This window comes from Cyprinodon variegatus, unplaced genomic scaffold (genome assembly GCF_000732505.1).
Source record: "Cyprinodon variegatus isolate N-32 unplaced genomic scaffold, C_variegatus-1.0 Scaffold1061, whole genome shotgun sequence".
In the NCBI taxonomy this organism is placed as follows: domain Eukaryota; kingdom Metazoa; phylum Chordata; class Actinopteri; order Cyprinodontiformes; family Cyprinodontidae; genus Cyprinodon; species Cyprinodon variegatus.
In genome coordinates this window covers 72996-88160 of record NW_015151514.1, presented here as the reverse complement: position 1 = coordinate 88160, position 15165 = coordinate 72996, and the positions used below count along the sequence as shown (strand labels likewise).

The window sequence follows — 15165 nt, the reverse complement described above, 5'->3', positions numbered from 1 at the left end:
CAGTTTATTATGTAAATCTGTATCTAGAATTTGCTGTTGTTGGGTGTCGAGCTTATAGAGTTGATGAAGTGATGTTTTCTTCTCATTTTGATCTTTTGCTGTCTGTCAGTACCAAACAAAGTCTGCCAGCTCACAGTCCAGCGCACTAAACACTGTAAATGTAGCAAGGAAAAGGTGTTGCAGCCAGCAGACACAATCTTCCAGATGGGAGCCTCCATCCCACTTGTGGTTATGGGACTTGAGTCAGCCGTCAGATAGGATCTTGTTTTTTTCTCTGCTGAAATGAATGAGCTGTTTCTTGGGATGAAACGGCTCAGCGGATGGGTGAATAGATACAGTAATTACCACTTCCTGCTCTTTCATATTGGATACACAATGGAAACACTGAGGTTAATACTTTGGACAACTGCAAAAAAACTGAATAAAGAGCCATTTGTCCCCGAGTCTTTGAAAGGTCAAAAAGTTTAATCGTTAGTGAACAGTCACTGGTTGATTGTCTACTTGTTAAATGTTTGCACTGGTTAAAAATGCAAATTTACTGTCCTCAGAGATGGGTAGTAGCTACTAGTTACATTTATTTGAGTCATTTTAAAATAAAAAAAAGTACTGTGAGGAGTTGCTTTATTGGGCCAAAGTTTTTCCTTTTTTGAGGAATATTCTTGTGAAGTATTGCTACTCTTACTTGAGTTAAGTTCTGGCTGCTTTTCCCGACGTTAAGAAAACAGATTAGTCAAAGTATTTATTCTACCTTAGTTTATTGTGAAATTAATTTATGAATTCTTTTTTTATTTTAGTCTTTAGAATACTGATTTTTTTACTTTATGAATTTTTATACTAATATCTCTCTCTGGGTACATACAAAGGCTTTCCAATAAATTTCTGTCCATTTGTTAGTAAACATAAGCAGAAGTATTTACCATAACAAGGCCATGTAACCAAGGTTGATCATTGCCCATGGGCGCCATGAGTAAACAAGGAAGACATTTCCTTGGTGGAAGTGTGAAAACAAACAGAAAAGAGTCCAAGATTAAATGTGACAAGGCGTAAAAAAGATATTGGACTCCAAGAAAAATACTAGACAAGTAGCGTTTAGAATATAATATTAAGATTGACACAAATGTTTGCAGTCTTGTTAGTGAGTGCTTGCGTAGCATTTTTACCAAATACCTTATTTCTCGCTTGAATAATTACTTTGATGATTACCTTTTTATTTTTACTTAATTAAAAAGAGGTTAAAGTGCTGTGACCATTGTAAAATGTTGGATTCACTACCCACCTCTAAGTGCATTGTAGTAGTAGTAGTAGAAGAGATATTTTAGCTCTTTCTGCTACTGTTATCTCACTGGAGCTTCTGTAAATCGACTATCGTCTGCTTTGAACAACCAGCCACACCCAGCGCTTTTAAATCCAGAGCTTTAGAGCAGTAGGCAGTGTTAGTCACTGTGAGTAAAACCTCATATTTAGTCGGTGTGGAAATACAATCGGTTGGAGTTGCTGCATAGTCATATTAGCTTTGGGAGATTTTAAATTACTGAGGGCATTTTTTTCTTTTTTTAAGCCTTGATGCACTAATCCGATAATTGTCTGCCTGGAATCTCAGGAGCATCTGCTAACATCTGGGGTTATTGTCTCTCAGTATGTCTTTTTTGCAGCTGGAACTTTTCATCTACAACGTAGTTTTATTTCTTTTGATGATTGAGCTGATCATTATGGTGCTAGAGTGCATTAAATGGCAGTGATAATAGAAATGTTACATCTATTTTATCTAGTTTCTGTAGTTCTGGATCTCTGTCTCTTCAGAATAAGGAATGCTTTAAAAATATCATGGTCACCTGGAGTGAAAAACTCTGTGACTGTCCTGTTGCTGGGGGTCTATTTTACACCTATTATCAAAAATATTGAGACCAGACAAATCATCTTTTGGTCTTTTACCACCATGCTGCTTTTTTACTTCACATTAACTGATGTGTCTAAATAATTTTGAAGATAGAAAGTACCACTAACTGTGTATCCTATGAGTAAACTTCCTTTAGAAGCAGAAGAGGATAGGAATTGCTGAACTGATTAGGAAGCACTGTTTCTCAGCATTATACCTGCCGTGTACCATGTATATGTACTTTATATAGTGCAGACGGTCGGAGTGGCATGATACTTTGTAAAACCACTTAAAACATAGATATATTTTCTGTATCACGTTTCCCACAGAGAAAAAAACAAAAAAACTGTAGTTTGTTTGCATATTTAATTGTTAAGTCTGAGTATTGATGCATCATTGATATCTGAGATTTACTGGCCAGTCAGTGAATGCATCAATCAGATTTGGATTATACAGCAGCCATCTATTTCTATCCTGTACTTTCTTTTCCTGTCTGGTCTAACTTGTCTGTCAGGCTGCAGGAGAGGCATCAGCAGAGCAATACAATAGAAAAGATCTGGTTGCTATGAAACTTGACTAGCTTGCTACACGAGCGGTGCTCAGCTGTGAATGTTTTTTCCACTGACAGGCTCTAAACTGAGCCTCTATGGCCTCCAATCTAACCCTGTGTTTTTGCAATTGCTGCTAATGAACCGGAACCAGTCTTTTTGCTGCTCCCATCCTTCCCAGCCTCAGCGTGCTTGTTGTGTAGCGCCCGCTAAATATCACGCCCTCTCTGGTTGGGTCAGATGTTGTATTGTGTTGTTTTTAAGCGTGTAAATCGTTGCTCATCCATATTTAGTGCTGTCATATGACAGACACGTGTGAACTTTGAATAACAGGTGTTATTCTTCACTTTGTCAGCAAAAGCACTGGAACGCTGTGGGTTACTCCAGAGGGAGTCAAAGTGTGACTGATGCTGATTTACGGCTTTACTGCAATGATAAAAAGAGAGGAAGTGTCATTTTGGCCTTTTTTTTTTAGTTCCTTGTGAAGCCTCTGTGGTGTTAGAAAACTTGAACCAAAAACAGCTGTTGAGTCAAAGAAGAAACAAAGCCTTTTATTAATAGAGGACATTAAAGTATTTTATGATTTAACTCTCATTGATACAAGGTGCAGTTTACTGGCTTTTTAAGCTTCCACTGTGTTATGCTGATTAATGTTTAACTGACCCATGTCTGACTGAGACAGGGGACTTCTGATTGGCCTTATCTGTCTTCATTAAACAGAGACAAGTGGACAGATCTGCTCTGCTGTAAAAAATATTTTTAAGTTTGACAAACACATCCTAGATAATGTTATTAAAGGACTATCAAAGAATAAATCAAATGATATATATATATATATATATATATATATATATATATATATATATACACTAATTAACAATAAATTCATTAAATCGACGCAAACATATTATTTTTAGGTATAAATAATGATCTGTTGATTATTCCTACCTTACTTTTCCTTTAAGCAGTCCATCTTCAGGAGCTAGGAACCCACCAGGGTCTGAGGTTTTTATACGGTCTACCTCCTTTAATACGTCTGCATTGTTTGCACCTGATGTTAAACATCTGTTAGTAGCTGTAGCCTGTTAAAATTAGACTAATTATGGGGCGGTTTTCATTACTTTTTAAGGGCGTATCGAGTTAAAGCATTCACATATCTCAGTGTTGTTAAAATTTATATAAAAAAAACAGTGTAGGGCTACAACTAATGATTATGTTGCAAGTCGATGAATCTGTCAATTGTTTTCAGTTGACAGTTGACAATTGTTTTCAGTTAATTGGTTAATAATTGGATAACCAAAGGTTCCTTAACAAAGGTTTTTAATGAAATTGAGGAGTTCTGTATAAAGTATATTCTCAGACGAAAAGTATATATTTTTTATCTTAATGCAAAATGTTTTTACATTTTTTTTTTACAACTTTTGCATAGATGTTTTAGAGTCTCTATACTCCAGTTAACGATTAATTGATTACTAAATTAGTTAATGTTCATGTTATGTTTTTTTTTTACATAAGTTTTTGTTTATATATTAGTGTTAAATAAAATAATGCAAGCTTTCCAAAAAACGTTTTTTTTTTTTATTTGACTGATGTAATATTATCTTATCTTAGATATTGTTTTAATTGGCCAAAGAGGAAAATCAGACTTCAGGGTTCCATAGATATGCTTAGTCAGAAGGCTAGGTAGAGTTAGAAAGAGTTGTCTCTGATTTTATTATTTATTATTATTTTTTAGCAGAGTTTTTTTTTTCTTTTCCTGATTTCCTGAGGCTATATGCCAGTTTTACCCTCAGGCATAAGTACAGATTTGCACACAATGAAAAGTGTTTTTGTTTATTGGCCCCTGTTGTGATAGAAAGTGGATAGAGCCATGACTGAAACAGAAAGCTGACATTCCAACCAAGAATCTGAAAATGGGAAGGACTCTCTGCAAACAACAAATCTCTGACTGGGATCCTACAGGTTCAGCTCATATTGATCGTCCATTCTAATAAGAGCTGAACTGCCATTTAAAAAGCCTAAAACATTACACTTTCTAAAAGCATAATCCAACTAGAAGAACACAGGCTGCAAAATAAAAAAAAAAATCAGATGTTACATAAGAGGAAGAAACAGGCTTTTCTTTACCTCAGAGGAACACTTTGATTAAAAACAAATGTCTGCCTTTATTTCACAATGGGAAAAACATCATACAAGAACTCGCTGGGCTTCAGAGGTGCACAAATAACCAAAACAAGTGTTACCAGATGACGACTGCAGTGTAATTTATAAGACTCACTTACAGTAAAGCTACTGAAGTATTGTAATTTGAACCCTCGTTAATCCAATGCGTTCCCTATGGTTGTATTTGTCTGACAGATTTGTTTCACGTTTACCTCTGAAGGCTAAAAAAAGAAACAGGCAAATCAAACATGCAATGGAATGGGTGTGTGCTCACACGTTGGAGATAAAACAGTGTAAATAACTCATTCAAGTGGACTCACTCATTAGCAAACAATGCCACAAGAGGTGATTGTTTTTAGGTTGAATGTCAGTTAGCAGCACTTGACAGTAAAAATACAGAAGGACTTTTAAATCATGATTTAAAATATGGTTTTATAAACTTCAAAAATATCAAAATAACTTTTATAATTAAAATTTACAGCATATTTACTGAGTTATATAAAAGCAGCAATAATCCTGCAACAAAACTAGATTAAATACATTTAATTAAAAAATAAGAATAACTTATTGGAGAAATAACGTGCTTAGTAGTGAGTTCTAAAGAAAGCTGCCAGTTGTGCAAAGATTTGAATGCCAGAGATCCTGCCTTCGCCCACTTAGATGGGAATTGAAAGAGTTTTCAAAGCAGAAAGTGAAAGGCAACTCCAAACTGATTACTTGTCGTAACTACCATGTCAAACTCAAGGCCTGCACGCCGATTATGGCCCCTCACAGTAATTTATTTGGCCCTCAAAATACGGAAAAAGGCATATCATGTCATAAATTCCCAATTATGTTCTTCTAAAGTGTTAAAAGTGGCTATAACTGCAAAATAAATGACTAAAGTCATATATAATACTAGAGCAGTGTGCATTTTCTAAATAGAAGTTTGATTTTATACAATTGCAACTGATCTGAAAACGAGTTTGACTCCTCTGCTTTAAGCTCCATCCATCCATTTTCCATCACGCTTATCCCAAGCGGGTTCACGAGCGGTGCTGGTGTCTCTCTCCAGCTGTCTGCGGGCGAGAGGCGGGGTATACCCTGGACAGGCCGCCAGTCCATCGCAGGGCAACACAGAGACAAACAGGACAAACAACCATTCACACACACTCACAACTAAGGAGAATTTAGAGAAGCTAATTAACCTAACAGCCATGTTTTTGGACTGTGAGAGGAAGCCGGTGTACCCAGAGAGAACCCATGCATGCTCAGAGAGAACATACAAACTCCACCCAGAAACCTTCTTGCTGCAAGGCAGCAGTGCTACCCACTGTGCCACTGAACAGCACCCTGAGTTCATATTGTATTATATGATATTTTATATGCTTAGGTTTTGAATTGAGCCTAAATCATAATTTATTTATAATTCTTATCTGCCGACCTCCAGAGTTTCATTAAATTTAAAAAACAACATTAGAGATATTAATGTGGGATTTATTTCTAACAAGGATGCATTAACCCCAACTGACCAATCACATTCCAAGATTTTCTTTTCTAAACTCAAATTACTTTCACTAATTTAGTTTATTATTTATCTATGCTGAAAATGTAAAAAAAAAATGCATTAGTTCACCTCTAACCTATTTTTTTTCACAGTTAGGCAGCAAGGTTTTTTTCTGTGATTAATTAAAATGAGATTCATAAATATGTAGATTATGTTTAAATATTTCTTCTTTAATAAAAATGTTAATATATTTATTAGATAAAGTGTATAATAATGGGAAAATATTTTCTTTATTAGATTAAGCTGTTCATGTGGTAGGTTGCTGCATAACTGAGCTTCTTTAAATGTCAGACTGTAATCATACTTGGAAACTCGTTATAACTCATTTAATATTTGACACAGTCTGGAAAAAAAATATTTTCCATTTTTTTCAAATTCTAACATTATTAAGCTCTTTTTAATCCTAACTCTGTATGTTGGCGCTACAGTTGACATATCATTCAGGAATTCAGGAACTACGAGTCTGGATGAGTCTGACCTATTGCCTCTGCATGAGGAGTAAACTGGACTCCAACAGTATGTGCAACATATTTTACCTTTTCTAAGCTATAACATAGATCTGTAAATAAAACAGTGATGAGTAAAGCTGTTTAACATGGAGACCTGGCCGTTTTTTGTTCTTTCTTTCTCCACCTTTCTCATATTTTTATTGGCACCAATTAGAAAAGAATTGAAGACCAATCATTTTCTACCTCTCACTCCTTTTCAGTATCCAAGACACAAAAACACATTAAAACCACCTCAGTTCCCCACCTCCACATTCTTGAAATGCAGAGCTGTATCTTTGGGGATGGTTGTGTGTTGTTGCGTTTTGAGGAGGATGAAACAGACGCACACAGTAAACACAGAGTGTAGACAGAGCCTGGGGGTCTGCAGCATGATGCAGGGTTTCAGCCAAGTTGACATTTCCTGCAATGTGTCTGCCATGTGTGCATCCGTGTTCGGGTCCAAGTATCCGTTATTGGACCCTAGCTTTTTGCTCTAATGCCACTATGTGTAATTAATCTATCATCTTAGAAGAACTATTATCACTAATAAACAATGTATTTTTTTCCTGTGGAATGCTTCTAGGTGGTTTGAATTAATTGTTTTTACATCTCAGCAGTCAGTGACTTAGTCACAGGCAGGCATAGAAGTAGTGAAGTAAAGAATGAAACAATCACCAATTAAGGATGCCAACAGGTAACCATTATTTTGTGATTAATGGTTATAAAAGATGATTCCATGAACATACCTTTGTAATGTTAGAACTATCATGATATGGTAGGCACTTTTTATCACTAAACTGAGTCTTTCATTGATGTATGTAACAGAGATAATCAATAATTATGTCAGAGCAGACATGGTAAACAATCTTAGCAGTGGGTCCTAGATCATGTTTTGGTTTTACAGTCTTAATGGTGACAGGATAAAAATAAACCCAAAAATTGTGGCTGACTAGCTCAAGTGGTAAGTCGCCCATCCTGCAACCAGGAAGCCTGGGTTCGTATCCCAGCTGAGGGGAATGAGCTGCCAGTTTGGGTCCTCAGGACACCTCTCCCTATTGCTTTGGGGAGTGGCGGAACCTGAGGTTCTGTGTTCAAGCCCCACTTCCATGGACTGCCATTCTGGCTCCCTGAGCCAGGCCCTTAACCCCAAGATTTCTACCCGGGAACCAGGCAATGGCAGCCCACTGCTCCCCAAGGGGATGGGTTAAATGCAGAGGTAAATTTCTCAAATGTGAGATCAATAAAGTTAAATTATTATTATTATTATTATTATTATAACTGCCCCTAAAATGACCTATTTAAACTGACATTGTTTACCCTGCTCTACAAATCGCTGTGAATGCTTACCAAACAAACTGATGGTGTGACTTTTCTGATCATTGGACCAATCCATGAACTGACCACCAGTACAGATATGCAAAGGTAAAAGTGCCCAACGCACAAGCTATAAGATGAATTTAGTTTGAGTCAGATCAATGTGGTCTCCGATCCTTAAAATATTCCAAAGAAACATTACTCATGTACTGATATCTAAAACAGTCATCATAAAGACCTGTAGTTTTGAGCAGATTGCCAAAAGACTTGTCTTACAAAAAATTTTAATATCTAAAATAAATTAGAAATAATGGTAAACAATTTTGTTAAGGTGGAAAGCATGTAAATGTGCATGAATTACAAATTTCTTCAGAACATAATTAAATCTTCATAATAATTTCTCTTTCTCTTGTTCCCACCATGTTATGTCCCTGCAGCCAAATTATATCTCCCACATTTCAGCTTGTCCTCTCCATCATTGTTTTTATCCATGCAAACGGAGAGAAAAGAAACCTGGAAGTCTTGTCGTTCCTCCAGCGAGGCATCCTGCTCAGCTGCCAAAACCTACAGAATGAGCTCATAGTCTATTACTTATTCATAGGCCCTGCCACACAGGCTGATGCAATACCAGTCTTCCAGCTAAAATGAGGCAAACAAGCATATATGGAGGAGAAACAGACCAGACATGAGCAAGAGGGCAAAAATAAACCCAAAAAAAGCTTTGAGCATACAGTAATGATTCAGTCTGAAACTCCACAAAGATTAGCTAACTGCTGTTTAACGTCTTAACTGGATATTTGGATAAACCTTTCACCTTTTTTTCCCCTTTTTTATGCAAAGAAAGCATATTTGGTCAATTTTCCTGAAAGATGCTGGAGGATGATTTTAGAGAAACCAAAGGAGGCTCAATAACCAACACTTTAATCCTGCTGAGATCCTTTTGTTTGTGTTATTCTAACAATTAGCATATTCTTCCACCAGTAACTGTTTTTAGCAAATGTTATATTGGAGGAGTTTCATATACTTACCATAATAATGCTCTGAAGTTTGAACAGGATTCTGATGGTGGATATCTTTGCAGTTTTTCTGAGATTTTTATATTATTTATATGGTTATTGGAATTATGTTGCATCAACCTAAATTAAGAAATATATTGTGACTCAAGTTCTGTCTATATCCTCTAGCCACAGTACAGCCTTCCTCTTTCTTATTGATTCAAAAATAATTTCACTGGCCTTGCACATCAAATGAACTTACAGTATTTGTTGCAGTCAATATCAGTCTGTTTCATAATCAACTCATAAGTAAATAGGAATTTATAAGTTTCTCTTTATAAAATGTTTAGGATTGCTTTACAGTTGAGCATTTTTGGGGAGAATTTGATACTGAGAGACTCTATATTATGAGCTTTTTAATTCTTTGCAGAGTGTACCAGGAATACTTTAATTTCATTTTACTGCAAAGCTAGTTATAAATCCTTTTCTAGCTACTATCCCTGGGTTCCAATCCCCGCAGAGGGAAATGAGCTGCCAGTGAGGGTCCTTAGACAAGACCATTTATGCTAATGCCTGCTTTGTAAGTCACTTTTCATAAAAGCGTCTGCTAAATGCATAAACATAAACTAAAAAACAAAAACACATAAACATAATAACCCTGCAAGCATCAGATCTGTTTAGTGAAAGCCATTACTGGTTGAGCTTTATTTCCCACACCTACAGTACCACAGTAATGCAAGCAACACAGAAGAATTAGCAATATTTATTCCCAGAAACTTTTGTCCTCAGTATTAAGACCATATCTGTTATAATTAACACTTCCACTGAGTGGTCAGTGGTCCTATTTTCTAATCAGCTTCCCTAAACTGTCTTGGATCCTTCTTGACACTTGAATTATCCAGGGTGATTTGAGGCAGAAAAAATAATGGAGTCTTTTCTGTAGTATAGCATAGCTTGTTGATCTAAGCATATTTATTGAAATGTGAACTTAATCCCCTTTTACATACTGCCCCTATTTTTAGGTAGCCTAAAGGTGGTTTTGTGCTACAAATGGAAAAGGATACAGATTAAATCTGTAGACTGCATGGAAAAATTTATGTTGAGAATCACGTGAGAATCACCTGCTTCTACCTTACTGCTTGGAAGACGTTTGTCCCTTAAACGGAGCACTGTGGTGACCACCAGAACCACTACAGCAAAGGACAGACAGCAGACTTGTTTTTGGGGTCATAATATAATGAGGTCTCATCATCGTTATGTTATTTAGACAGTCCATAAATAGTGTAGCTGTATAAAAAGTAACACTAGTAATTTAAACATTTTAAACAGTATACAGTGTATTTATTCTGAATATTATGTTCAGAGTATTATGGAAGTGAGGATTGGGATTACTAAAATATAGCTTTTGCTGACACCTCAATAGAATAAAGAAGAGATTAAAATAGAGGAGTAATATCCCTAACTGTCCCATACTGGGGAAGTTCAGGTGTCAGACGCACAACTGGCTGTATGATATGACAACAAATGAAAACCGTCAAACATAACTCTGCACACATATGGAATCCATACATAACAAATTTTATTCAAAATATAAGAATTTATTAACAAAAAATAATTCAACTCCATGTCAAACATATTTCAGTAAAGGAATAAATCTGTAAACAGAGCAACTTTGTTGTACTCTGTTAAGCCTTCGCATTATCCCCTTTAACTCTTGCTCTCTCTAACTCTCAGCTTGCTCAAAAGAACAGCAGAAATCTTAACATTACTAGTCCTGTGTGTGATTCTATTGATTTTTTTTTTTACTTTTGGATACTCGGGTAACAGATTAGCTGTTGGATAGTATGACTGTTATTGGAAGAGAGACCAGCTTACATGGTAAATGGCCTGTGCTTGTAAAGCACTTTTTTTCAAGTCAGGAGATTTGACCAAATTTCTTTACACTATATTCCCTCATTCAGCCATTCACGCACACACTCACACAAAGTACAATGTAGCCACACCTGCCCTGGGGCTCACTGATAGAAGCGAGGCTGCCAGTCTCAGGCCCACTGGGCCCTCTGACCACCATAAGTAGACATTGCAGGTGAAGTGTCTTGCCCAAGGACAAGAACACTAAAGGCTGGAACTGGGGCTTGAATGGTCAACCCTTTGATTTCAGGGCAAACTCCTACATCCAACGCCACTGTGTCCCTGTTTGGCAGGTTGATTACAAACTTATACCTGTCTTTACTAAACATGAAGCTTTAAGTATAGATAATATAAACAACAGACTACAATCTGAGGAGCTTTACTCTTTGATAAAACATTCTTAACAGAGTAAATGCACAAACATATTTTAAACTACCGGTATTTAAACTATTTTCTTGGCCTGAGTCCTTGTTATTAGCAAATCTTTTCTTGCTTTAGTGTTTTGCATTTGCTGTATGTTGGTCCGATGGGTTTGATGCCTGCAGTGTGTGCATACTATTGATCGGTTGTATATTTGCTTCTATTAATAATGCACAAAAAATCAAATATATATTGTTTACGTCTCTAGAATGTGTAATTTTGTATTACATTGGCCAATTTTCTTTCTTGTTTTCCAATTTAGGACCAGTTTGAAAATCTGGACAAACACACCCAGTGGGGGATTGACTTTCTAGAGCGCTACGCAAAGTTTGTGAAGGAGAGGCTGGACATAGAGCAAAGCTATGCCAAGCAGCTACGGTACGTTCACACTGACACATACAGTCACACATATCCATATATGAGCACAGTGACGTCACAGTTCCGGGAACACAGTGTGACATACATTTCTTACTTGTAAAAATAAAAACAAAAAAGACAATATTTTTCATCTCTTAACTTCAGTGATACATATTTTATGTTGCTCATTAAGTGACAATTTTGGTCACAGTTATTTAATTGTTTGGATCCATCTGCTTCCAGACAAAGTTGCAAATTTCTTTGCCAATAATGGCTGTGCTCTCATACATGCATCTGAAGCTTTGGATAAACATGAGGCCAACACTCTGTTAGCTGCTCTTTGGTTAATACATTCCAACTACTGAGTGCAATACAGGAGTCTGCATTTCCCAGAGCCCCGGGGAACGGGCAGGCTGAGGCTTTGATGTTTAAATCTTAGATCAATCTCTAATAACATGCTTGGATCCTTTCCCGTTGTGTGTGGGTCGGTTTGGGAATTTGGATGTCTCTCTGTCTGTGTGTTACGTTCAGCTTTTTTAACTGCAGGATTAAAATATCAGACAGTGCCTTTAGCTTTTATGTCTTCCTCTCTCCCATTTAGAAATCTGGTGAAGAAATACTGTCCAAAACGTCCAAAAGATGAAGAGCCAAGGTGAGGAGCGTCCCATTTTTTTTTCTTTTAATCCTTTACTTGATACTTTAGGATGACTACGGATAGGAGCAATGGAAAGTTCTGCTGGAATCTTGATGAATAAATGCTGACTGTTCATTAAAAAAAAATAAGACCTCAGCCGTGTGTTTGATGTGGCTCCTCACATTCTGTCTGTGAAGTTACCAAACAATGTAATCCGTCACATAAAACAAAGCTTTTTGAATGGCTTTAGGTTAGGGCAGACCTTTTTAATTTTTTCTCCTAAAAACACATAAAAGATGTACATCAGTGTCATTCCTAAAATTTCATTAAGGATTCAAAATATTCTATTGTGAGGAGAAATAAATAAATAAATGATTAAAAAGGGCAGTTATATAAAACAGATCTTTTTATTTTTCCTTGAGATGAATCTGAGGATAATTCTGTAAACTTCACATATCTATGATTAGCTGTTGAGAATTTTCCGTCTTTTGGATAATAAAGGGTGTTTATATTTCATTTATAAAAGGTGAAGTTTTTCTTATGTTATTCTCTTTCCTACTGTACAGATAAAAGCTTGTTGTTAATTGTTAATTAATTAACTTGTGGGAGTCTCCAGCATTGCTTTGCACTTATTTGCCTTATCCACTCTACTGGCATATGAAGAAAAACTTGTAATTTAAATATTTTAAAATAATTTCTTTGATGAATTGATATCAAGATCAACAATCGGGGATTTTATAAGAAGATTAATTATTCTGTCATAAATATAAAAATCAAGTTACTGACATGTAGGTGCTGATGCAAGTAAAAATGTTGATGATCTTTAGTATGCAAGGGCTCTAACCTCACTGTGTCACAGTGTGAACAGGTGAGGTCTATTTATTGAGGGAACCTTTTATTGAGAATGTTTTTAGTTCAAATGCGTAAGGTGTGACTTATATGCAAATGATTGTTTTAGACAGACATGATATCTGATCATATCGATCACAGATGCATACATTGAAATGAATCCAAATACTTTTAGGACAGAGTCTCTGGTCTCAGGAATAATTTTATCATCATCCAAACAAATCAATGCAAATATGTATGATACTAAAACTGGAGATGTACACTTTTATTGTAAAAGATAGCAGTTAGTATTAAACAGAGCCGCAATTTAGCTTTATTTAAATATCTCAAAGACATGATTGCAGAGCTGACCTTTTAAACCCTTATTAGCACTTTAGCATTAAGGCAGCAGTAGATTAGTAAAAATACTCTGATCTTAATTAACTTGGAGATTTCAAAGTTGCAGAAGTTCTATGTTAGACAGAATTGGACTCCTCTTAAGGATAACGTTAGTTTCCTTTCCAGAAGCTCCTCATACCTTTCGCACCTCTTCCAGCTTTTTTATTAGTGTACGATTTGCCCATTTTGCAGGTTCACATCCTGTGTGTCGTTCTACTCCATACTGGGCGAACTTAACGACTACGCTGGGCAGAGGGAGGTGGTGGCAGAGGAGATGTCTCATAAGGTTTACAATGAGCTAATGAGGTACAGCCAAGAGCTGAAAGCTGAGAGAAAACATGTGAGTATTGTATGGAGTCCATACTTTTCTGCTTTGTGAATGTCACTGGCTTTGTTGTGGCTCCCAGTCATTAAGCAGATGTTCCATTGGAGCCTTCTGTGTTGCTTATGTTCATGTTTTTTTCTGTTTGGCTTTAACTCTAAGGATGAAAATGTTGGATGTGATGTTAACCATCTGTCGTCATGTTTCTACCGTCTGTCGATGAAAAGCTAAAAGTACAACTGCATCTGTTTTTGAAAAACAGTGTCCTTTACTAGTTTTGTATTTTACTTTATCTGATTTTATTGAATTAAAAAGGCAAAATTTCATTGTCTAGAAGTGGTTTAATTATTTAATGTATCAGAATCATACCTGAGATGGCCTGAAATGCAGAATATAAAACTTGTAAATCTTCTATCTAAAAACAGGCTTCTGTGCAAATTAATTTGATTGCAGTGCAGTCGTTTACACCACTGGCTAAAACAACAACAGCAATCCACCTGCCTTTGTGTTTGTTTCTTTGTTACAGTGTCCAAATATTTTTGTGGTCTGCTTATTTATGTGTGTTTCTTGTTTCTGTATAAACGCGTCTGTATGGAAATGAGAGCAGCACCTACAGGAAGGGAGAAAGGCTCAACAGTTTTTGGATCACTGCTGGAAACAGATGGACAATGTAAGTTAGGGAGGGGGGGTTGTAGAGAGAAAACATGTTTATGGTGAAATATTTTCTGTCAGGGTCAAGCAGCTGCTTATCTCTCATGCTAACTTGCATGAGGACGGCATGATAGAATTGCTAACAGAAGTAGCTAAAGAAACTACAAATTTTTTTTATCGCTTTAACCCTTAAAAACCTTAATTTTAGTCGAGGGAAAACTATTTTGTTCATCTTTATCTGTTTTAAGAAGTTGTTAATAGAACTTACAGAAGATTTTTTTCTGCTTTGGCCCAAAATCAATACAAACTGTAGCTTTAGATAATTTTATTGCCTTTTATAAAGTGAATTGGCATCTTTTTTTTTATCCTTGCCAACATTCCTGATTCTTAACACCAAGGACAGTTTTCAGGCAAAGGACAAAAAAAATAATGGCAGCAGTGCCTAACTAAACCTCTTGAAACAAGATATTTACTTACATCAATGTGTTTTTTTTAGATGCTGGTTCTCTTTAATTTACATTCATAGTTTCTTAGGAACTAGCTGTTATTTTTAGATTCATACATTGGTCATTTGCAACCACAGGTTTTGGTTTTGGTTGTTTCGGAACACCTCACTGTGCGGTCTGTGTGACTGTAGCTGTGACTACCTAATGACTGGACTGTAATGTCTCAGCTATTCACTGTTTCCTTTACTGCTGATGTGATCCAGATGG

At 36.1% G+C, this 15165-nt stretch overlaps 1 protein-coding gene across 2 annotated transcripts in view; it reads left to right on the top strand.

Annotated features, from left to right (window-relative positions):
- Positions 1–15165, top strand: part of fnbp1l (formin binding protein 1-like) — a 46479-nt gene that overhangs the window by 17040 nt on the left and 14274 nt on the right. For both annotated transcript variants that reach the window (XM_015399958.1, XM_015399957.1), the window contains exons 2-5: positions 11524–11639; positions 12220–12270; positions 13672–13819; positions 14409–14471. In XM_015399958.1, coding sequence (XP_015255444.1) covers positions 11524–11639; positions 12220–12270; positions 13672–13819; positions 14409–14471 — 378 coding nt within the window. The remainder of the gene's footprint in view (positions 1–11523; positions 11640–12219; positions 12271–13671; positions 13820–14408; positions 14472–15165) is intronic.